The sequence below is a fragment of the Pleurodeles waltl genome, chromosome 10, assembly GCF_031143425.1.
Source record: "Pleurodeles waltl isolate 20211129_DDA chromosome 10, aPleWal1.hap1.20221129, whole genome shotgun sequence".
Lineage (NCBI taxonomy): Eukaryota > Metazoa > Chordata > Amphibia > Caudata > Salamandridae > Pleurodeles > Pleurodeles waltl.
The window spans coordinates 420,936,469-420,961,848 of NC_090449.1; the positions used below are offsets into that span (position 1 = coordinate 420,936,469).

General features: G+C 47.5%; 1 protein-coding gene across 7 annotated transcripts in view; it reads left to right on the plus strand.

Annotated features, from left to right (window-relative positions):
• Nucleotides 1-25,380, plus strand: part of LOC138261581 (septin-9-like) — a 533,955-nt gene that overhangs the window by 454,820 nt on the left and 53,755 nt on the right. For all 7 annotated transcript variants that reach the window (XM_069210671.1, XM_069210668.1, XM_069210669.1 and 4 more), the window contains one exon: nt 20,861-20,912. In XM_069210671.1, coding sequence (XP_069066772.1) covers nt 20,861-20,912 — 52 coding nt within the window. The remainder of the gene's footprint in view (nt 1-20,860; nt 20,913-25,380) is intronic.

Sequence of the window (25,380 nt, forward strand, 5' to 3'; positions counted from 1 at the left end):
GGCGTCGGGTCCCTTGTTACAGGCAGTCGCGGTCAGGGGGAGCCTCAGGATTCTCTCAGCAGGCGTCGCTGTGGGGTTCACGGGGGTCGTCTCTGGTTACTCACGGGCTCGCAGTCACCGGGGAGTCCTCCCTGAGGTGTTGGTTCTCTGAATCTCGAGCCGGGGGCGTCGGGTCCAGAGTGAGAAGTCTCACGCGTCCGGCGGGAAACGTGCAGTCTTTGAAAGTTGCTTCTTTGTTGCAAAGAAGTAGCTGGTTTTGAACAGGGCCACTGTTCAGAGGAGTTTCTTGGTCCTTTAGTCCAGGGCAGTCCTCTGAGGCTTCAGAGGTCGCTGGTCCCTGTCGGATGTGTGGCTGGAGCAGGTTTTCGAAGTTGGAGACAGGCCGGTAGGGCTGGGGCCAAAGCATTTGTCGTCTTTCTCCTTCTCTGCAGGCTTGTAGGTCAGCAGTCCTTGTTTCTTCAGGTTGCAGGAATCTGATTTCCTGGGTTCTGGGGAGCCCCTAAATACTAAATTTAGGTGTGTGTTTAGGTCTGGGAAGGCAGTAACCAATGGCTACTGTCCTTGGGGGTAGCTACACCCTCTTGGTGCCTCTTCCCTGTGGGGAGGGGGGACACATACCTAATCCTAATGGGGGAATCCTCCAAACTCAAGATGGAGGATTTCTAAAGGCAGGGGTCACCTCAGCTCAGGACACCTTAGGGGCTGTTCTGACTGGTGGGTGACTCCTCCTTGTTTTTCTCATTATCTCCTCCAGCCTTGCCACCAAAAGTGGGGGCAGTGGCCGGAGGGGCGGGCATCTCCATTAGCTGGGATGCCTTGGGGTGCTGTAACAAAAGGGGTGAGCATTTGAGGCCCACCGCCAGGTGTTACAGTTCCTGCAGGGGGAGGTGAGAAGCACCTCCACCCAGTGCAGGCTTTGTTCCTGGCCCCAGAGTGACAAAGGGACTCTCCCCATGTGGCCAGCAACATGTCTGTCTGGTGTGTGGCAGGCTGGCAGAAACTGGTCAGCCTACACTAGAAGTCGGATTGGTATTCAGGGGGCATCTCTAAGATGCCCTCTGGGTGTATGTTACAAAACATTGTACACTGGCATCAGTGTGCATTTATTGTGCTGAGAAGTTTGATACCAAACTTCCCAGTTTTCAGTGTAGCCGTTATGGAACTGTGGAGTTCGTGTTTGACAAACTCCCATACCATGTACTCTTATGGCTACCCTGCACTTACAATGGCTAAGGTTTTGCTTAGACACTGTAGGGGCATAGAGCTCACGTACATATGCCCTCACCTGTGGTATAGTGCAACCTGCCTTAGGGCTGTAAGGCCTGCTAGAGGGGTGACTTAACTATGCCACAGGCAGTGTGAGGTTGGCATGGCACTCTGAGGGGAGTGCCATGTCGACTTAGTCATTTTCTCCCCACCAGCACACACAAGCTGTGAGGCAATGTGCATGTGCTGAGTGAGGGGTCCCCAGGGTGGCATAAGACATGCTGCAGACCTTAGAGACCTTCCCTGGCATCAGGGCCCTTGGTACCAGGGGTACCAGTTACAAGGAACTTACCTGAGTGCCAGGGTTGTGCCAATTGTGGAGACAAAGGTACAGTTTAGGAAAAGAACACTGGTGCTGGGCCTGGTTAGCAGGGTCCCAGCACACTTTCAAATCATAACTTCGCATCAGCAAAAGCAAAAAGTTAGGGGGTAACCATGCCAAGGAGGCATTTCCTTACAGCTAACTTATGCTAAGGATGTGAATCTATAGCACTCGCAGCCTCGCCATACACAGTTTTATTATTGATTAATTTTATAACAAATGTTACAGTGATATTATTAGTGATGTTATAAAAGATGTCAGGGATAATTATCCCTGATGTTACAGCACTCATGACATGTTTTATAACATCACTAATATCACTGTAACATTTGTTGTAAAATTATTCAATAATAAAACTGCATGGCAAGGCTGTGAGTTATAGTTATCTTAGGGCACGAATTCTAGTTATAGATCATGGGTGCATAAGTCTGAGTGCATGTATGAAAGATTGAATTAGTGTATGAATGAGTCAGTGTTTTTTTTTCTCAAATGTTTTCACAGTAACAAATAAATAATTTACGAAAATTTTTGAATACTGACCAAAATTATTTAAGCCCATAATTTGCCCCTAAAACACACCTAATTTACACTCTTGGGGTCAGGGTACCTTCATCCTGACCCTTTGTCACTTTCAATAAGGATATTCCTGTGAAATAAAATGGCAGCTGCAACTTTCTAGTCAGGTTGCAGTCAGTCAATTACAGTCAGGGGACGCGCTAAAGACTTGAGAGGGACTACATATACCAAGCTGCTTTGAGGCCCCAGGAGGCGGCCATTTTCACCTGCACCCATTTGACACCAACAAGCGCTATAAAGCGCATGGGGGCACTAAAGACTTGAGAGGGACCACATATCCCAAGCTGCTTTGAGGCCCCAGGAAGCGGGCATTTTCACCTGCACCCACTTGACACCAACGAGCGCTATAAAGCGCGTGGGGGCACCTCGCTGCACGGGACGTGCTAAAGACTTGAGAGGGACTACATATCCCAAGCTACTTTGAGGCCCCAGGAGGTGGCCATTTTCACCTGCACCCAATTGACACCAACGAGCACTATAAAGCGCGTGAGGGCACGTCGCTGCGCGGGGCGTGCTAAAGACTTAAGAGGGACTACATATCGCAAGCTGCTTTGAGGCCCCAGGAGGCGGCCATTTGCACCTGCACCCACTTGACACCAACGAGCGATTTAAAGTGCGTGGGGGCACCTCGCTGCGTGGGACGTGCGCGGGCCGTGCCCGGGCCAAGTGCAGGCCCGTCCACACCTGTCGGAGCCCGGAAGAGGCTGGGCTAGGCCACCCCCCTAACATTGACCATTCAAGTAGGCATCATTGATCTTAGCTCTATGCGCTATTGCCAATACTGTGCCATCCTGTAGGTTGCATCATTATATTGATACTCTCTAGAACATTTTATCACTAATAACATTCCCAGATGGGTAAAAGAAAAGCAATAGAGGGTGGGGCAGGGGCAGTGCTAAAAGCTAAGCGGAAAAGGCACAAGCATGCAGCTAGTAACTGCGTTATGGACAGAATTGACACTCTTTTGGGTGAATGCGAGGGAATTTTAACTACTCCTCAGGGAAATAACTTTAACGATACTGGTGGGGAATGCTCCCCAACCAAAAGGAGGGCTGGCCCAAAGAAAATTGCTGAGATTTTTGTGAAACGTGGGCAACAGGACACAGCCACTACAGGGCAGGGAGAGGGCAGGAATATTATCACCCATACTGCTCCATCTCTAGTGAACGAGCCACCACTGGGCTCTAACGATTCCATCCAGTGCAGCAACCGTTTTAACCCGTTAATTAATGCCCTAGAATCACATGATGACCTCAACCCAGGTACAAGGGTGGATAGGCTAGTAGCTGCAAACACACACTCAACTCACATAAACCCTCAGCACATTCAATGCATACAAGAATTAAAAAAGGAAGTATTAGAACTTAAGCTTATGGTTAACTCCTTAATTGCAATAGTAAAAGTTAACTCTTCCAGATGACACGGCTACCATGAACCTTACCCAAAGCCCAACCCTAGCAGGCACTGCAACAAATCTGCCCATTTTTTCAGCACCCAGTTGTGATGGACTCGTCTCAGCCGGTGTTAAGACCAAGAACTTCCACCAGCCTCCTTTGCATAACAGCTTAGGCGCCGGAAATGCACTAGACGACCATCACAAAATCCCCAAACTCATGAGCAACATTGCCCCAAAACACTCTGTACAGCCTGCCATTGATTGGTCTCAATCAGGAAATATAGTTCTAATGGTCAATGTTCCCAAGTTAAACACACCGACACAAAAGGAAGGGTCAGACTCTATCAGAAACAAGGCAATTCACTGGATTCGCCATGTAAGAGGCTGTCGCTCTGTAATGCGTGAGGACATAATTAATGTAGCAAGATGGCCTGATCCGGGAACACATTTTGACATTTTAAAACTGACACTCAAGGACGGGACCAGGGTGGACAATTTGGTGGCCCTAGATGCAAGAACAAGTCCACCAGCACACTTGCGCATCCAGTTCAAATACCCTAGGCCACCCGTGTACTACGGGGATTGCCCGAGCTACTGCCTAGCAAACAATTTATCTACCCTTGGTGAGAACGATTGACTGACTTAAAGCTTCATCTACAATCTATGCTGAAAAACCACGCAACCAACATATATCAATCACCCCCAGGCCTGCTGCAATCCCTAACACTGTCAGTGCAAGTACTTATTCTCCCTCTCATGACATACTCCCCCAGACCTCTGACGGCTTACTGTGCAAACATGACAATATTGCATCTCTCACCTTGCAGGAATATCGTCCACCAAATCAAGGACCGATAGCTAAGCCTGCAAGCACTTCCCTCACCAGGGCCAGGTCCGCTCCATTAGAGGAACATCACCATTCACCCCAGGTCTCACTGACCAACAATGGTATTGATCCACTTCCTCCCACTCAACCTCACCTTCCAAACCAACCTCTGGCAGCTAATTATGTAAATACCAGGCCATTAGACAGGATAGCTCCTCCACTCACTGGGGTACGACTTGTCTCATGGAACGTGGCAGGTTTAAAATCTATTCTCCCTCTTCTCTTCTTTACCTCTTTTATTGAAGAACATGACATATGCCTTCTTCAAGAGACATGGTCAACTTTTTTGAACAGGCTATTCAAACTCCCACATCCCTGCCGTGCCCAGTACTAGAGACAGGCCTTATGGGGGCTTAACCATCTGGATCAGAACATCACTTAACTGTTGTATATCACAGCTACCCACCGATTCTCTCGACCTGTTAGGTCTTCGCCTATCATTCGGGCCTGACACTGTTGTGAACATCTTCAATATCTACACTTGAGGGGTCGGGGGGTCAAGTCTCCAAAACCCTTTGTGTCCTGGCAGCCCTCTTGCAAAACTGTCCCCGCCACAATAAAACCATTGTGGCAGGTGACCTTAATGTCACCTTCGAACCTCTAGACTGGGATGATCTCAGGTCCACAGACAAGGAGAATCGAGCTTGGTCTATCTCCGCCCTGTCCATTCCACCCATCAAGAGATGGATGCAAGTCGCTGTCCAAGTAAAGTCACTGACCATGGAATTTGGGCTCAGGGCATTAAATGGCATAACCAAATCAGACGCCAAAGGCCGTCACACATTCAACAAAACCAACCACACCAGCAGAATCGACTACTGTCTATTCGACATAAGATTATGGCCCCTAGTCATCGACATGGCGATCATCGAAAGAACTGAAAGTGACCATAATCCTCTCTCTTTCCATATGTTAGGTTTGGGCAACCACTAGCCCACGATTAACTCCTCAGTAGCAGCACCAGAGGGCATTAGCCTGGTTAACGACAAACAACACTTAAAGTGGGACAAGGTTGCGGCTCGGCCCGCACTCATCAACGCAGCTAATAACACCCTAAAGACTACATTAATGGACCTAGAGGTGGGTCCCGCAATCCCCTATAAGGAAATAAGTCTAATCCGCACCTCATGCTTCAGGTATATCGCAGCCCACTTCTCAGTATCCACAGCCCATGATAGCAAGAGACCCAAAGGTAGGCACCGCTGGTTCAATAAAATGTCCTGGTTCTTAAATAAGCACTTAATCCAAGCTATTAAATCCAAGGATGCCAATGCCATCCGCTCAGCTAGGAAGTCCTACAAGTCAGCCATACGCAAAGCCAAACGTGACCAAGATGGTAAGTGGTGGACAGCACTTAGCGATGCTGTGCGCAAGAGGAATTGTAGTCTGTTCTGGTCCCTGGCAGCACGAGGCCCATAAAGCTTTGGATTGAACATTACAACCAACATTGCCCCGAAAAACTGGGTAGACCATTTGAGTAGGCTGTACTCTCATGACCATGATAGCCCCACTCCTGTTCACATGGACCACTGCCTAAACACTTCTTTAGCACCCACCACTGAAGTGCCCCAGCTGTTCTCTCAAAGTGACATAATATATTCCCTAGGCACCATAAAACGGGGCAGGGCCCCCGGCTCGGATGGTGTTCCAGCAGACCTGTTCTCAACCGACACTGCATCCTGGTCAAGATACCTCACCATCATAGTGAACGCAATAGCATCTGGGGCGCCTATCCCTGAGTCGTGGATAGGGGCTATTGTTTTCCCGATCTTTAAAAAGGGTGACAGATCACTCCCCTGCAACTACAGACCAATTAGTCTAATTGACTGTGTGCAAAAAGTCTTCTGCCTCTGCCTCTTGGGAAAGATCAAGACTGGATGACTGAACATGATATCCTTAGCCCCCTCCAAGCCGGTTTCCGGAAAAAAATATCTACCACTGACCAAGCCCTCAGGTTCCTATTTTTATACTGGAAAACAGTGCTCATTGGTAAAGGGAGCCTATACATAGCTTTTGTGGATCTAAAGTCTGCTTTTGAACTAGTACCTCGCAACAAACTATGGGACACTCTCCCCCGAATGGGAATCCCGGAGCATATCCTAGCACTATTGATACGGCTCCACAAGGGCAACTACGCGCGAGTCAGGTGGGACAATAAGGGGCAACGAACTGATAGAATCCATGTATCAAGGGGTGTGCGGCAAGGGTGTGTCCTTGCACCGACCCTCTTCTCTCTGTATATCAACAAAATCGTCCCCTCCCTGCTTAGAGTGGAGGCTGACGCACCATCACTTGGCACACAAAAAATCCCTGTCATGCTCTTTGCAGATGATACTCTCCTGATATCCAAGACCCCTATTGGACTAAGGAAACTCCTCACGTGCTTTGAGAAATTCTGCTCAAAACGGGGACTAGAAATCAATGCTTCTAAAACAAAACTAATGACCCTCAATCCCCATAGATCATTTAGAGGGAAGTTCACACTAGAGGGCACCACACTTGAGAAGGTGGGCATTTTCAGCTACCTGGGTATAGAATTGACTGACAACATGTCTTGGAAATCACACATAGGAAAGCAAGCTTTAAAACTAAAGCAAACAGGGTTACTATTAAAAAAACTTTCACCTCTCACACACAAAACCAATTCGCCCAGCAATACAGATATACGAAGCCCAGGCTGTGACCTCAGCACTTTACGGGGCTGAACTATGGGGTTAAGCCAAAATCCAAGACATAACCATCGCTGAAAACAACTTCCTAAGAAACCTTGTGTCCCTTCCACGAAACACTCCACTGTTCCCCCTTTTTAAGGATCTTGGTATAAAACGCATCAGTCATAAAGCCCGCCTACGCCCTCTCCTGTACTAGCGGCGTCTCTGGACCACCCCAGAGCTTGAAACCCTTACTGTAGCCCTGCAGGTTATTTTAAAAGCTGGTCATCTTCACAGCATCCCCTGGCTACGATACATCAAGGGGTCACTTTACTCACTCGGGCTCAGTGAACTCTGGAATTCACCAACCACCTCCGCCTTTCCCTCGAAAAGCGAACTAAAGAAACTATATTGGCAAATGGTAGATCACGAAGATCTAGGGGCCGCACTTCACACTACATTATCTTGTGACTTTGTTAACTTAAGAGACATGCAAGTATGAGGCTTTTTGGGACATAATCACGGTCCCAAGGGAAAGGAAACTGTACTTTCAGCTCCGCATTGGAACGCTACCACTAAGACTTTTCACCAGCCGCTGGTCATACAAAGAATCAACTGCTTGTCCAGCCTGCAAAGCCCCCATCGAGAACCTCCCTCACGTCCTTTTTGTCTGCCCCACGTACACCGCCTCACGTAGGAAATGGCTGGCACCGGCATGCAGACTGCCGGGAGTCCGCAGCTCTGAAATAGCCCTGCGAATCCTCAGATCAGACACTAGGCCAACACTAGTTGTAAAGAAATGGCTTCCTGTTGCAATTACCCCCCACTTTTTGCTTGATACTGATGCTGACTTGACTGAGAAGTGTGCGGGGACCCTGCTAACCAGGCCCCAGCACCAGTGTTCTTTCACCTAAAATGTACCATTGTTTCCACAATTGGCACAACCCTGGCACCTAGGTAAGTCCCTTGTAACTGGTACCCCTGGTACCAAGGGCCCTGATGCCAGGGAAGGTCTCTAAGGGCTGCAGCATGTCTTATGCCACCCTAGGGACCCCTCACTCAGCACAGACACACTGCTTACCAGCTTGTGTGTGCTGGTGGGGAGAAAATGACTAAGTCGACATGGCACTCCCCTCAGGGTGCCATGGCAACCTCACACTGCCTGTGGCATAGGTAAGTCACCCCTCTAGCAGGCCTTACAGCCCTAAGGCAGGGTGCACTATACCACAGGTGAGGGCATATGTGCATGAGCACTATGCCCCTACAGTGTCCAAGCAAAACCTTAGACATTGTAAGTGCAGGGTAGCCATAAGAGTATATGGGCTGGGAGTCTGTCAAAAACGAACTCCACAGCTCCATAATGGCTACACTGAATACTGGGAAGTTTAGTATCAAACTTATCAGAATAATAAACCCACACTGATGCCAGTGTTGGATTTATTAAAAAATGCACACAGAGGGCATCTTAGAGATACCCCCTGTATTTTACCCAATTGTTCAGTGCAGGACTGACTGGTCTGTGCCAGCCTGCTGCTGAGAGACGAGTTTCTGACCCCATCAAAGGTCTCTGAGGACAGAAATAAAGCCTGCTCTGGGTGGAGGTGCTTCACACCTCCCCCCCTGCAGGAACTGTAACACCTAGCAGTGAGCTTCAAAGGCTCAAGCTTCATGTTACAATGCCCCAGGGCACTCCAGCTAGTGGAGATGCCCGCCTCCTGGACCCAGCCCCCACTTTTGGCGGCAAGTCCAGGAGAGATAATGAGAAAAACAAGGAGGAGTCACTGGCCAGTCAGGACAGCCCCTAAGGTGTCCTGAGCTGAGGTGACTCTGACTTTTAGAAACCCTCCATCTTGTAGAAGGAGGATTCCCCCAATAGGGATAGGAATGTGACCCCCTCCCCTTGGGAGGAGGCACAAAGAGGGTGTACCCACCCTCAGGGCTAGTAGCCATTGGCTACTAACCCCCCAGACCTAAACACGCCCTTAAATTTAGTATTTAAGGGCTCCCCTGAACCTAAGAATTTAGATTCCTGAAACTACAAGAAGAAGAGGACTGCTGAGCTGAAAAACCCCTGCAGAGGAAGAACAGAAGACACCAACTGCTTTGGCCCCAGACTTACCGGCCTGTCTCCTGCCTTCCAAAGAAACCTGCTCCAGCGACGCTTTCCAAGGGACCAGCGACCTCTGAATCCTCTGAGGACTGCCCTGCTTCAAGAAAGACAAGAAACTCCTGAGGACAGCGGCACTGCTCCAAAAGAACTGCAACTTTGTTACAGAGGAGCAGATTTAAAGACCCCTGCAAAGCCCCGCAAGAAGCGTGAGACTTGCAACACTGCACCCGGCGACCCCCGACTCGACTGGTGGAGAACCAACACCTCAGGGAGGACCCTCCGGCGACTCCAAGACCGTGAGTAACCAAAGTTGTCCCCCCTGAGCCCCCACAGCGACGCCTGCAGAGGGAATCCCGAGGCTCCCCCTGACCGCGACTGCCTGAACCTAAAGTCCCGACGGCTGGAAAAGACCCTGCACCCGCAGCCCCCAGCACCTGAAGGAACAGAACTTCTGTGCAGGAGTGACCCCCAGGAGGCCCTCTCCCTTGCCCAGGTGGTGGCTACCCCGAGGAGCCCCCCCCTTGCCTGCCTGCACCGCTGAAGAGACCCCTTGGTCTCCCATTGACTCCCATTGAAAACCCGACGCGTGTTTGCACACTGCACCCGGCCGCCCCCGCGCTGCTGAGGGTGTACTTTTTGTGCTGACTTGTGTCCCCCCCGGTGCCCTACAAAACCCCCCTGGTCTGCCCTCCGAAGACGCGGGTACTTACCTGCTGGCAGACTGGAACCGGGGCACCCCCTTCTCTCCATTGAAGCCTATGTGTTTTGGGCACCTCTTTGACCTCTGCACCTGACTGGCCCTGAGCTGCTGGTGTGGTAACTTTGGGGTTGCTCTGAACCCCCAACGGTGGGCTACTTTGGACCCAAAACTGAAACCTGTAAGTGACTTACTTACCTGTGAAAACTAACAATACTTTACCTCCCCCAGGAACTGTGAAAATTGCACTGTGTCCACTTTTAAAACAGCTATTTGTGTTTTATATGAAAAGTATATATGCTACTGTAATTATTCAAAGTTCCTAAAGTACTTACCTGCAATACCTTTCAAATGAGATATTACATGTAGAATTTGAACCTGTGGTTCTTAAAATAAACTAAGAAAATATATTTTCTATAACAAAACCTATTGGCTGGATTTGTCTCTGAGTGTGTGTTCCTCATTTATTGCCTGTGTGTATGTACAACAAATGCTTAACACTACTCTTTTGATAAGCCTACTGCTCGACCACACTACCACAAAATAGAGCATTAGTATTATCTCTTTTTGCCACTATCTTACCTCTAAGGGGAACCCTTGGACTCTGTGCATACTATTCCTTACTTTGAAATAGTGCATACAGAGCCAACTTCCTACACTAGTGATCGCCGTTGCCAAGTTCCTCAGAGCTAGCTGGATTGCCAGAGGGAAATTCCTATCTGTTTAATGATTCCAACAAGACTGTTCCATCACACTGTGTGAGTGTATTTTATCTTTATTCCATTTTATCATTATATGTATTGTTACATCTGTTACATTGTGTATTTATTTGTATTTTTTGCTGCTATGCGCTTTTATGGCTCCTGTAGCTGAAATAAAGTTCCTTTGACTGACTGACTACAGTGCTTCTTTTTGCACATGCAGTCACAAAAATCCACGAATTTTCACAATTTATTTGCGAAATAATCACAGTCACCACGCCCAGAGATATACAAATTTGTTTTCCCTTTGATTTCTTAAGAACTAGTGAACAGATGTACACTAAATAAGCGAAAGCACAATCTGCGTACCGAAAGCTAGCTTTCTGCCAAATTTAGTGTAATTTTGTCCAGTGGTTAGGGCTGTAGTCGCGTTCAAAGGGATTTAACTTGGGAAACGCACTTTTGTACCCCCCACCCCATTTTTCTCGGCCCCTACTTGATGGATTACCCTCAAACTTTCCATGTGGAACAAGAATCATCTGAACACCTTTTTTTGAAAATACTGTGAAGATTCATCTACTGGTGTCAAAGATATAGGCACATCAGTAAATGCTTCTTCTATGGAGACATTGTCCTAACTATAGCGACCTACTGGCGACCGCCAGTATGGTTTATATATATAAGTATATATATATGTTCGATGGCATGTGTAGCTGCAGATACACATGCTGTGTGTAAGGAAATGCCTCCTTGGCATGGTTACCCCCTGACTTTTTGCCTTTGCTGATGCTATGTTTACAATTGAAAGTGTGCTGAGGCCTGCTAACCAGGCCCCAGCACCAGTGTTCTTTCCCTAACCTGTACTTTTGTATCCACAATTGGCACACCCTGGCATCCAGGTAAGTCCCTTGTAACTGGTACCTCTGGTACCAAGGGCCCTGATGCCAGGGAAGGTCTCTAAGGGCTGCAGCATGTCTTATGCCACCCTGGAGACCCCTCACTCAGCACAGACACACTGCTTGCCAGCTTGTGTGTGCTGGTGAGAACAAAATGAGTAAGTCGACATGGCACTCCCCTCAGGGTGCCATGCCAGCCTCTCACTGCCTATGCAAGTATAGATAAGTCACCCCTCTAGCAGGCCTTACAGCCCTAAGGCAGGGTGCACTAAACCATAGGTGAGGGCACCAGTGCATGAGCACTGTGCCCCTACAGTGTCTAAGCAAAACCTTAGACATTGTAAGTGCAGGGTAGCCATAAGAGTATATGGTCTGGGAGTCTGTCAAACACGAACTCCACAGCACCATCATGGCTACACTGAAAACTGGGAAGTTTGGTATCAAACTTCTCAGCACAATAAATGCACACTGATGCCAGTGTACATTTTATTGTAAAATACACCCCAGAGGGCACCTTAGAGGTGCCCCCTGAAACCTTAACCGACTATCTGTGTAGGCTGACTGGTTCCAGCAGCCTGCCACAACTGAGACATGTTGCTGGCCCCATGGGGAGAGTGCCTTTGTCACTCTGAGGCCAGTAACAAAGCCTGCACTGGGTGGAGATGCTAACACCTCCCCCAGGCAGGAGCTGTAACACCTGGCGGTGAGCCTCAAAGGCTCACCCCCTTTGTTCCAGCACCACAGGGCACTCCAGCTAGTGGAGTTGCCCGCCCCCTCCGGCCACAGCCCCACTTTTGGCGGCAAGGCCGGGGGAAATAATGAGAATAACAAGGAGGAGTCACTGGCCAGTCAGGACAGCCCCTAAGGTGTCCTGAGCTGAAGTGACTCTAACTTTTAGAAATCCTCCATCTTGCAGATGGAGGATTCCCCCAATAGGATTAGGGATGTGACCCCCTCCCCTTGGGAGGAGGCACAAAGAGGGTGTACCCACCCTCAGGGCTAGTAGCCATTGGCTACTAACCCCCCAGACCTAAACACGCCCTTAAATTCAGTATTTAAGGGCTTCCCTGAACCTAAGAATTTAGATTCCTGAAACTACAAGAAGAAGAGGACTGCTGAGCTGAAAAACCCCTGCAGAAGAAGAACAGAAGACACCAACTGCTTTGGCCCCAGTCTTACCGGCCTGTCTCCTGCCTTCCAAAGAAACCTGCTCCAGCGACGCTTTCCAAAGGACCAGCGACCTCTGAATCCTCAGAGGACTGCCCTGCTTCAAGAAAGACAAGAAACTCCCGAGGACAGCGGCACTGCTCCAAAAGAACTGCAACTTTGTTTCAAAGGAGCAGATTTAAAGACCCCTGCAACTCCCGCAAGAAGCGTGAGACTTGCAACACTGCACCCGGCGACCCCGACTCGACTGGTGGAGAACCAACACCTCAGGGAGGACCCTCCGGCGACTCCGAGTCCGTGAGTAACCAAAGTTGTGCCCCCTGAGCCCCCACAGCAACGCCTGCAGAGGGAATCCCGAGGCTCCCCCTGACCGCGACTGCCTGAACCTAAAGTCCCGACGGCTGGAAAAGACCCTGCACCCGCAGCCCCCAGCACCTGAAGGAACGGAACTTCTGTGCAGGAGTGACCCCCAGGAGGCCCTCTCCCTTGCCCAGCAGGTGGCTACCCCGAGGAGCCCCCCCCTTGCCTGCCTGCACCGCTGAAGAGACCCCTTGGTCTCCCATTGAAATCTACAGAGAACCCGACGCTTGACACACACTCAGAGACAAATCCAGCCAATAGGTTTTGTTATAGAAAAATATATTTTCTTAGTTTATTTTAAGAACCACAGGTTCAAATTCTACATGTAATATCTCATTTGAAAGGTATTGCAGGTAAATACATTACCTCCCCCAGGAACTGTGAAAATTGCACTGTGTCCACTTTTAAAACAGCTTATTGTGTTTTATGTAAAAAGTATTTATGCTACTTTGATTATTCAAAGTTCCTAAAGTACTTACCTGCAATACCTTTCAAATGAGATATTACATGTAGAATTTGAACCTGTGGTTCTTAAAATAAACTAAGAAAATATATTTTTCTATAACAAAACCTATTGGCTGGATTTGTCTCTGAGTGTGTGTTCCTCATTTATTGCCTGTGTGTATGTACGACAAATGCTTAACACTACTCCTCGGATAAGCCTACTGCTCGACCACACTACCACAAAATAGAGCATTAGTATTATCTCTTTTTGCCACTATCTTACCTCTAAGGGGAACCCTTGGACTCTGTGCATGCTATTCCTTACTTTGAAATAGCACATACAGAGCCAACTTCCTACACTGTGCACATCCCGCCATCTAGTGTTGGGCTCGGAGTGTTACAAGTTGTTTTTCTTCAAAGAAGTCTTTTCGAGTCACGAGATCGTAGGACTCCTCCCCTTTCGGCTCCATTGCGCATGGGCGTCGACTCCATCTTAGATTGTTTTCTTTCCGCCATCGGGTTCGGACGTGTTCCTCTTCGCTCCGTGTTTTGGTTTGGTAAGTTAGTTAAATCTCGGAAAATTCTACGGTATTGTTTGCGTTCGGTATCGGGTTAGTTAACGCACATCGACACTGAATTTTGAAAAGCTCCGGTGGCCCTTCGGGGTTTCGATTCCCCGGCGGGGCCTGGTCGGCCCAACCACGTGCGTCTTCCAAGCTAATGGAACGGACCCCATTCCGCTTCTGCCCCGAATGCCACAACAAGTATCCTTACACAGATCAGCATCTGGTCTGTAATTTGTGTTTGTCTCCCAAACACAAAGAGGATCCCTGCGAGGCCTGTCGGGCGTTTCGGTCCAAGAAAACGCTAAGAGACCGGAGAGCAAGAAGACTCCAAATGGCATCGGCGCCGTCAGGACACCAAGGCTTGGAGGAAGAGGAAACCTTCTCCATCGCGGATTCGGACGAGGTCGAAACCGAACAGACGCCGAAAACCGTGAGTAAGACGCCCTTGCTTAAGATTCACGGAAAATTCATGAAAGCCCAGGGGGCGCCACCGCCACCAAGCCATGGCTTAACCCGAAAATCAGGTGACCGGCCATCGGCACCGAAAAAGGGCACACATGTGTCAGTCATCCGAAAGCAAGTGTTTCAAGAGCCTGTGAAAGGCAGGGCCATCACTCCAAGGGTGGAGAAAGTACAAACCTCCACCAACAGACCCTGTGTACATCACGTAGCAATTGACACCGGACTCAGTGGTAGTAGGGGCAGTTCGCAAATGGGCGAACTCACACACCTTGGGAGATGCACCACCACCCGACAATGAAAGCCGCAAGTTTGACGCAGCGGGGAAAAGGGTCGCGGCACAAGCAGCCAACCAATGGCGCATTGCAAATTCACAGGCCTTGCTGGCTAGATATGATAGAGCTCATTGGGACGAAATGCAACATTTCATAGAACATCTACCCAAAGAGTTCCAAAAAAGGGCACAGCAAGTGGTGGAAGAAGGCCAAAGTATCTCTAACAACCAGATACGGTCGGCAATGGATGCAGCAGACACAGCTGCAAGGACTGCAAATACAGCGGTCACCATACGGAGACACGCATGGCTGTGCACCTCAGGATTCAAACCGGAAATTCAACAAGCGGTGCTGAATATGCCTTTTAACGGACAGCAGTTGTTTGGGCCGGAAGTGGACACTGCTATCGAGAAACTTAAAAAGGACACAGATACGGCCAAAGCCAGGGGCGCACTCTACTCCCCACAGAGCAGAGGCACATTTCGGAAAACACAGTTTAGAGGGGGGTTTCGAGGACAAAACACAGAACCCTCAACCTCACAAACAAGACCCACATACGAGAGCCAGTTTCAGAGGGGAAGTTGTGGTGGAAAATACAGGGGTGGACAGTTCCCTAAAACTAGGGGAAAGTTCCAGGACCCAAAACCCCTCAAAATAAACAGTGACTTCACTGTCACAAACCCCCAACACACAACACCGGTGGGGGGGAGACTAACCGATTTTTACAGGAACTGGGAGGGGATAACAACAGACACGTGGGTCCTAGACATTATCCAACATGGTTATTGCATAGAATTCCTACAATTCCCTCCAAATGTCCCACCGAAAACACACAACATGTCCAAACAACACATGGATCTATTACAACTAGAGGTCCAAGCGTTGTTGCAAAAGGATGCAATAGAACTAGTACCAAATCATCAGAAAGGAACGGGGGTCTACTCCCTGTACTTTCTCATACCCAAAAAAGACAACACTCTAAGACCCATTTTAGATCTCAGAACACTAAACCTTTACATCAAATCAGATCACTTTCTCATGGTAACACTTCAGGACGTAATTCCCTTGCTCAAACAACAAGACTACATCAAAACATTAGACCTCAAGGATGCGTAATTCCATATACCCATACATCCTTCACACAGAAGATACTTAAGATTTGTAATCCAAGGGGTACATTACCAGTTCAAAGTGTTGCCATTCGGAATAACAACAGCGCCAAGAGTCTTTACAAACTGCCTTGCTGTAGTGGCAGCTCATTTCAGAAGACAGCAAATACATGTGTTCCCATATCTAGACGACTGGTTAATCAAAACCAATACGCAAGAACGGTGCTCACAACACACAAAATATGTTATAGTAACCCTTCACAAGTTAGGGTTCTCACTCAACTACCAGAAATCACACCTACAGCCATGTCAAATCCAACAGTATCTGGGAGCAATAATCAACACAAAAAAGGGGATTGCCACTCCAAGTCCACAAAGGGTACAGGCATTTCAAAACGTAATCCAGACCATGCACCCAAACCAAAGGTTCCAGGTAAATTTTGTAATGAAACTGCTAGGCATGATGTCCTCATGCATAGCCATTGTCCCAAACGCAAGACTAAACATGCGGCCCTTACAACAGAGCCTAGTATCACAATGGTCACAAGCACAGGGTCAACTTCAAGATCTAGTGTTGATAGACCCCCAAACATACACCTCGCTTCAATGGTGGAATACTATAAATTTAAACCAAGGGCGGCCTTTCCAAGACCCAGTGCCTCAATACGTGATCACAAGAGATGCCTCCATGGTAGGGTGGGGAGCACACCTCAACCAACACAGCATCCAGGGACAATGGGACACTCAACAGAGACAACTTCATATCAATCACTTAGAACTACTAGCAGTATTTCTAGCGTTAAAAGCATTTCAACCACTAATAACCCACAAACACATTCTTGTCAAAACAGACAACATGACAACAATGTATTATCTGAACAAACAAGGAGGGACACACTCAACACAATTGTGTCTCTTAGCTCAAAAGATATGGCATTGGGCGATTCACAACCACATTTGCCTAATAGCGCAGTTCATACCAGGAATCCAAAACCAGTTAGCCGACAATCTCTCTCGGGATCACCAACCGATCCACGAATGGGAAATTCATCCCCAGATACCACTAACTTACTTCCAAAGGTGGGGAAGACCGCAAATAGACCTATTTGCCACAAAAGAAAATGCAAAATGCCAAAACTTCGCATCCAGGTACCCACAAGCTCAATCTCAAGGCAATGCGTTATGGATGAGTTGGTCAGGGATATTTGCATACGCTTTTCCCCCTCTCCCACTCCTTCCATATCTAGTAAACAAATTGAGTCAAAACAAACTCAAACTAATATTGATGGCGCCAACTTGGGCATGACAACCATGGTACACTACACTACTAGACCTATCAGTAGTACCTCATATCAAACTGCCAAGCAGACCAGATCTGTTAACTCAACACAAACAACAGATCAGACACCTGAATCCAGCATCGCTCAATCTAGCAATTTGGCTCCTGAAATCTTAGAATTCGGACATCTAGACCTTACACAAGAATGCATGGAGGTCATAAAACAGGCTAGGAAACCAACCACAAGACAATGCTACGCAAATAAGTGGAAACGATTTGTTTATTACTGCCATAATAATCACATTCAACCTTTACACGTATCTGCGAAAAACATTGTAAGCTATCTACTACACTTACAAAAGTCTGTTAGCTTTTTCATCCATTAAAATATATTTGACCGCAATTTTAGCGTATTTGCAAATTACGCATTCAACTTCATTATTCAGAATCCCAGTTATAAAAGCATTTATGGAGGGTCTGAAAAGGATTATTCCACCAAGAACACCACCAGTTCCTTCGTGGAACCTCAACATCGTATTAACACGACTCATGGGTCCTCCATTTGAACCCATGCATTCATGTGAAATACAGTACTTAACATGGAAAGTAGCGTTTCTAATAGCTATCACATCTCTCAGAAGAGTAAGTGAGATACAAGCCTTTACTATACAAGAACCCTTTATACAAATACACAAACATCAAGTAGTTCTACGCACAAATCCTAAATTCTTACCTAAGGTCATATCACCGTTCCACTTAAATCAAACAGTGGAACTCCCAGTGTTCTTTCCAGAACCAGACTCTGTAGCTGAAAGAGCATTACATACATTAGACATCAAAAGGGCACTAATGTACTACATCGATAGAACCAAACAAATTTGCACGACAAAACAATTGTTTGTTGCTTTCCAAAAACCTCATACAGGGAATCCAATATCCAAACAAGGCATTGCTAGGTGGATAGTTAAATGTATTCAAACCTGTTATATAAAAGCAAAAAGACAACTGCCTATTACACCAAAGGACACTCCACTAGAAAGAAAGGTGCCACCATGGCCTTTCTAGGGAACATACCAATGACTGAAATATGTAAGGCAGCCACATGGTCTACGCCTCATACATTTACCAAGCATTACTGCGTGGATGTGTTAACAACACAGCAAGCCACAGTAGGACAAGCAGTATTAAGAACATTATTTCAAACAACTTCAACTCCTACAGGCTAAACCACCGCTTTTGGGGAGATAACTGCTTACTAGTCTATGCACAGCATGTGTATCTGCAGCTACACATGCCATCGAACGGAAAATGTCACTTACCCAGTGTACATCTGTTCGTGGCATGAGTCGCTGCAGATTCACATGCGCCCTCCCACCTCCCCGGGAGCCTGTAGCCGTTCTAAGTTGACAAGAAAATTAAACTTGTACATTTGTAAATTTGTTATATGACTTTTAGTCACATTTTGTACATACATACTTACTCCATTGCATGGGCACTATTACTATATACACGACTCCTACCTCACCCTCTGCAGGGAAAACAATCTAAGATGGAGTCGACGCCCATGCGCAATGGAGCCGAAAGGGGAGGAGTCCCTCGATCTCGTGACTCAAAAAGACTTCTTCGAAGAAAAACAACTTGTAACACTCCGAGCCCAACACTAGATGGCGGGATGTGCACAGCATGTGAATCTGCAGCGTCTCATGCCACGAACAGATGTACACTGGGTAAGTGACATTTTCCATATACAGGCCTCCAAATAGAAGGTCGTGCACTCACAGGGGTCAAATATTCACTTAAAAGAAACAAAGGTTACAGGGGCGTTATAGTTAGGCTCACATTATAAACGTACAAAACCATAGAAATTCACCTGTTAAAAGTTTTTCCTGTATGTCTCTGTAAGGCTGCTACCACACACCAGATCCCATATCTCTCCCAAGCTCTGCCCAGTACTCTAAGAACCTCCAGTACCAAGTAAAGTGATTACCTTTAAAAAGGCAGGTCAAAGATACAGGGGCCCAGCCTCTTTCAGGCACAGATGAGCCTGGTCTTCGACCATGCGAGTCCCCAGCCCACGGGTCAGCAGCGGCCCTTTTATAGTAGAATAGCCACTCCTCCTGGGCTCACACTGGGATTGTGGAGGCTGTAGTCCCCCAAGACAGTCTCCAACCCACAGTGGCCATATTTGTCAAATAGAACTAGATCTTGATTAAGTTTTTGATCGTTTTAAACTCAGCGAGCTGCTTTTCTGGCTGTCCATATCGATAAGCCTGAAACCAGCTTCAGTTGCATGGTACAACAGGAATGCTGAAACTTGACAAAGCTACGAAGATCTCTTGGCTGGTCTACTTAAAAAACTGTCAGATACAGCCTGGATATATTCCAGATTTATTCACCAAACCAGAAGGCCCCTTAACCCACGTACAAACACTGGAGGCTTGCTTCTGGGTATGGAGTAGGCATAATAGGGATTGCCCCGGAAGTTTTGAATGTACTCTATTACAGCACAGCTCAGGCATGGAATTGTATCTTATTTGGATTATTACAATTACCATACAACTTTACCTAGATGATTGAAACTGAGCACATTACACTTTATGGTCGCTTTGAACACAGACTCATCCTCTACTTGTTTGATAGTGTGTCTATGTGATGGCTCTTCTTTGCAGTCCACTATGCACCTAATGTTATTCTGCTAATAGTTTGCAAATATGAGGAAATTATTTGTATCACCATTTCTGAGGAAGGCTAATTTTAGATGCTGCGGGCAAGCCTTGCTTTATGTACAACCACTGCCCTCTATTAACATTTGCTTGGTGGTAATTAATTATATCCAGTGTGCTATTAAATGATTAAATGGAGGACCAAATGTGGGATTCCTTGATGTTTAGAAGCTAATTACACTTGATGTATTATGATATATTATCACTGATCTTAATATGTGTCTATTTTTCTCTTTTGTGGCGTATTTATGACAGAAGGAAGAATTACAATAAAGAATTACTAACTGACATTGATTCTTGATGGTTAGCACTTGTGTTTGTGGGTGACATTCTAATTGGTGTAGGGTGCGTTGTTTGGTGGTTGTGTGCTGGCAAATGCTTCACAGTTGTGACTGGCAATTGGTTTGTGGCATGGACACAATAATATGGGTTGATAGCCCAACTCATGGATGTAAGTTTGTTGCTAACTTATGGATGAGCACTGGTAACTGCCCATGTATGTGGCTGTTGCCTGACACCTAGATATTGAAATGGATGTGAAAGGGATAACACTGTGGGCTTCAGTGCCCTTTACTGTGTTGGGCACTGCCTTTCTCCATGTTATGAAAGTGCAAGATATTAGCAGTTATAATAAAAAGACCAGCATGAGCTTTATGCCTGGGCTTCTAAAGTATCAGATTTCACAAAGTCCTTCATGCACCATGATTTAGACCTGCATTACTAGACCATTCCGGATCTCTGACTGTCCACTGGTTATTCAGCACCTGCACAACCTTGATGTAATGCTCACATGTCTTGATACAGATACACCTTGGCTTTATGTATAGGTCTCTATGTGCTGTGTCATGTGTATGATTCATGCAAATGTACACCGTTGCTGTAAAATGCACAGACGCACTACTTGTAAATGCTTTTCTTTGTATGTACTCTTTGCTTTTATGCAATTGACATGCTTGTTTTATTTGCTTCTCTTTTAGTTGAAAATGAGGAACATTGTGAATTTGCAAGATTGAGAGATCTGCTCATCAGGTACGATGATTAAACAAAAACACTGATAGTTGTGACTGGAGTGTACGTTCTTCTTAGGGGTATGAGTATCTCTTCTTTTGGGAAAGGTTAATCGTCACTTGGCTCTCCTGTCAAAGATGATCCTTCTTAAACGTTATCTCTGCTGTATGGAGGGGAGAAAGTGGATGCTACCTGAGAAGTATCTTTGCTGTCTGGTCTGGATAGAAACACTGTTGCGTTACTTATTCTCTAGTGCTTATTTCTACTGCTTAAAGGTAGTGGTGGAGGAGGGGTACAAACACCATAGTCACAAGGAGAGTTTATGCCCCAGGCCTGAGCTATATATGGGTCTTCCGCTCCTACTGCAAAATTACTTTATATATTTTAAAGCAAGTCTTGTCTGTTTATTAATGATAAGGCAGCTAAACAAGTCCATACTACTGGCACCTGATGCTGAAGCTGCTATGTTTACTCTTTCCTTGTTGGAGAACTTTTGTTTATAGATAGAAGCAAGTGCTCCTTCCACCAGGCTTAATCGGCAAAAATGCCAAGTAGTGCCCTGTATGAATTTGTTGATCCAAGTCCTACAGTAACATCTGACAGGCTTGGGGTACAACACATCTCTGTTGCTGGAGGCAAAGTCTTCACGTTAGTAGTCTACCCTGATATTTAGCTGTTAGTGTTAGATTTTGAGAAGGTATTTAAGGGCCTATTGTTGGAAACAAGGCCCACTACACAGCTTCAAAAGGGCAAGCCACTTTGTTGTGCTGTCCTTGCGTTTTCCCTCCAGTGAACACAAAAAGTATGTGAAACCCCTGGAGGCACTCCTTTTAGAAAAGTCTCTCTTTTTGTCATGGTTACCCCCACTTTTTGCCTATTTATCAGAGTGTTTAGACTGTTTTCACTGGGATCCTGCTAATCAGGACACCAGTGATTGTGCTCTCTCCTGTAAATGTGGTTGCTTTTGTACCCTTTACACCCCACTTTTGGCATACTGGTGTATGTAGGAAAGTACCATCTTGCCTGGCATGTTACCCCAAATGTTTACTTATATGTATGTTTGTTTTTGCCTGTGTCACTGGGATCCTGCTAGCCAGGACCCCAGTGCTCATAAAATGTGCCCCCACATTCTTCAGGGCAATTTCCCCGGACTTTGTGAGTGCGGGGACACCATTACACGTGTGAACTACATATAGGTCAATACCTATATGTAGTGTCACAATGGTAAATCCGAACATGGCCATGTAACATATCTAGGATCATGGAATTGTCACCCCAGTACAATTCTGGTATTGGGGGGACAATTCCATGCATCCCCGGGGCTCCAGCATAGAGCCCGGGTACTGCCAAACTAACTCTCTGGGGTTTTCTCTGCAGCTACTGCTGCTGCCAACCCTCAGACAGGTTTCTGCCCCCCTGGGGCTTGGGCAGCCCAGTCCCAGGAAGGCAAAACAAAGGATTTCCTCTGAGAGAGGGTGTTACACCCTCCCCCTTTGGAAATAGGTGTTAAGGGCCTGAGAGGCGTAGCCTCTCCTGGCCTCTGGAAATGCTTTGAAGGGCACAGATGGTGCCCTCCTTGCATAAGTCAGTCTACACTGGTTCAGGGATCCCCCCAGCCCTGCTCTGGCACGAAACTGGACAAAGGAAAGGGGAGTGAGCACTCCCCTGACCAGCACCTCCCCAGGGGAGGTGCCCAGAGCTCCTCCAGTGTGTCCGAGACCTCTGCCATCTTGAATGCAGAGGTGTGAGGGCACAATGGAGACCTCTGAGTGGCCAGTGCCAGCAGGTGACGTCAGAGACCCCTCCTGATAGGTGCTTACCTCTCTTTGTAGCAAATCCTCCTCTGAGGGCTATTTAGGGTCTCTCCTGTGGGTTTCTCATCAGATAACGAATGCAAGGGCTCACCAGAGTTCCTCTGCACTTCTCTCTTCGACTTCTGCCAAGGATCGACCACTGACTGCTCCAGGACGCCTGCAAAACCGCAACAAAGTAGCAAGAAGACTACCAGCAACATTGTAGCGCCTCATCCTGCCGGCTTTCTCAACTGTTTCCTAGTGGTGCATGTTCTGAGGGCTGCCTGCCTTCACCCTGCACTGGAAGCCAAGAAGAAATCTCCAGTGGGTCGACTGAATCTTTCCCCTGCTAACGCAGGCACCAAACTTCTGCATCACTGGTCCTCTGGGTCCCCTCTCATCTTGACGGCGTGGTCCCTGGAACACAGGAGCTGGATCCACGTGTCCCCGGCAGTCCAGTGGCCCTTCTGTCCAAATTTGGTGGATGTAAGTCCTTGCCTCCCCACGCCAGACAGTATTTCTGTGTACTGCGTGAACTGCAGCTGCTAGGGCTTCTGTGCACTTTTGCAAGACTTCCTTTGTGCACAGCATAGCCCGGGTCCCGAGCACTCTGTCTTGCATTGCCCAACTCGCTGAGTTGGACTCCGACTTCGTGGGACCATCTTTTGTTGTGCTGAGACGGCTGCCATGCTCAGATCTTCTGAACGCCTGTTCAGGTGCTTCTGCAGGTGCTGCCTGCTTCTGCGTGGGCTCTCTCTATTGCTGAGCACCCCCTCTGTCTCCTCCTCCAAGGGGCGACCTCCTGGTCCTTCCTGAGCCCCGGCAGCACCCGAAATACTCATCTGCGACTCTTGCAGCTAGCAAGGCTTGTTTGCGGTCTTTCTGCATGGAAACAACTCTGCATCCTCCAGCACGCCGTGGGACATCTTCTGACCAAAGGAGAAGTTCCTGGCACCTTCCTTTGTTGCAGAATCTTCAGCTTCTTCCACCCGGAGGCATCCCTTTTGCACCTTCATCCGGGGTTTAGTGGGCTCCTGCCCCCCCGGACACTTGCGTGACCCTTGGACTTGGTCCCCTTCCTTTACAGGTCCTCAGGTCCAGGAATCTGTCTTCAGTGCTTTACAGTCAGTTGTTGCCTTTGCAGAATCCCCTATGTCGACTTTAATGTCTTTCTGGGGTAGTAGGGTAACTTTACTCCTACTTTTCAGGGTCTTGGGGTGGGGTATCTTTGACACCCTTAGTGTTTTCTTACACTCCCAGCGACCCTCTACACACTACACTAGGCCTGGGGTCCATTCGTTGTTCGCATTCCACTTCTGGAGTATATGGTTTGTGTTGCCCTTAGGCCTATTGTCTCCTATTGAATTCTATTGTGATTCTACATTGTTTGCACTACTTTTCTAACTGTTTACTTATCTGATTTTGGTTTGTGTGTATATTTTGTGTATTTTACTTACCTCTTAAGGGAGTATATCCTCTGAGATACTTTTGGCATATTGTCACTAAAATAAAGTACCTTTATTTTTAGTAACTCTGAGTATTGTGTTTCTTATGATATAGTGGTAAGTGATATAAGTTGTATAGTAGGAGCTTTGCATGTCTCCTAGTTCAGCCTAAGCTGCTCCTGCTATAGCTACCTCTATCAGCCTAAGCTGCTACAACACTTCTAATCTACTAATAAGGATAACTGGACCTGGCACAAGGTGCAAGTACCACAAGGTACCCACTATAAGCCAGGCCAGCCTCCTACAGTGTAGCCCTGTAAGTCCCTAGTATATGGTACTTATGTACCCAGGCATAGGCACACCAGGGGTCCCGCATGGGCTGCAGCATGTATTATACCACCCATGGGAGTCCATGCAAACTGTGTCTGCAGGCCTGCCATTGCAGCCTGCGTGAATAGATGCACGTATCCTTTCACTGCTGGTCACTGCACCAGGTCACTGTAAATCACCCCTATGGTAGGCCCTTCCTGCCCAGAAGCCAGGTGCAGGTCCCTGTGTATGAGGGCACCCCTGCATGAGCAGAGGTGCACCTACAAACTCCAGTTCCAATGCACTGGACTTTTATATGTGTGGGGAAGCCATTTTACCCATATACTGGCCACAAGTCACTCGCTACCTGTGGTCCAGCTACATAATGGTAACTCCGAACCGAGGCAAGTTTGGTATCAAAGATGTTGGAATCATAGTCCAATACTAATGTCAATATTGATGGCATGATCCCATGCACTCTGGGGTCTCCTTGGAGGACCCACCAGTATTGCTCCTACCAGTCTTCAGGGGTTTGCAGGGAGTCCACGCTGTTGCAGCCCATCAGACAGCTTTCTGCCTTCCTGTGCTTAACCAGCTCAAGCAGGGGAAGGCAGAACAAAGGATTTCCTTCGGAGAGGGGATGCAGCACCCTTACCTTTGGAAATAGGTGTTGCAAGGCTGGGAAAGGGTAGCCTCCCCACACCACCACCTTGCTTTGAAAGGCACATTTGGTGCCCTCCTTGCATAATCCGGTTTGCACCAGTCCAGGGACCTGGTCCCTGCTCAGGCGCAAAATCACACAAACAAAAGGGGACTGACCAGTCCCCTGTCCATCAACACCCCAGGAGTGGTGCCCAGAGCTCCTCTAGGTGCCCACTTGATTGGGCCATCTTGGAAACAAGATGTGCAGAGGCCCCTGGGAGCATCTGGTTGGCCAGGACA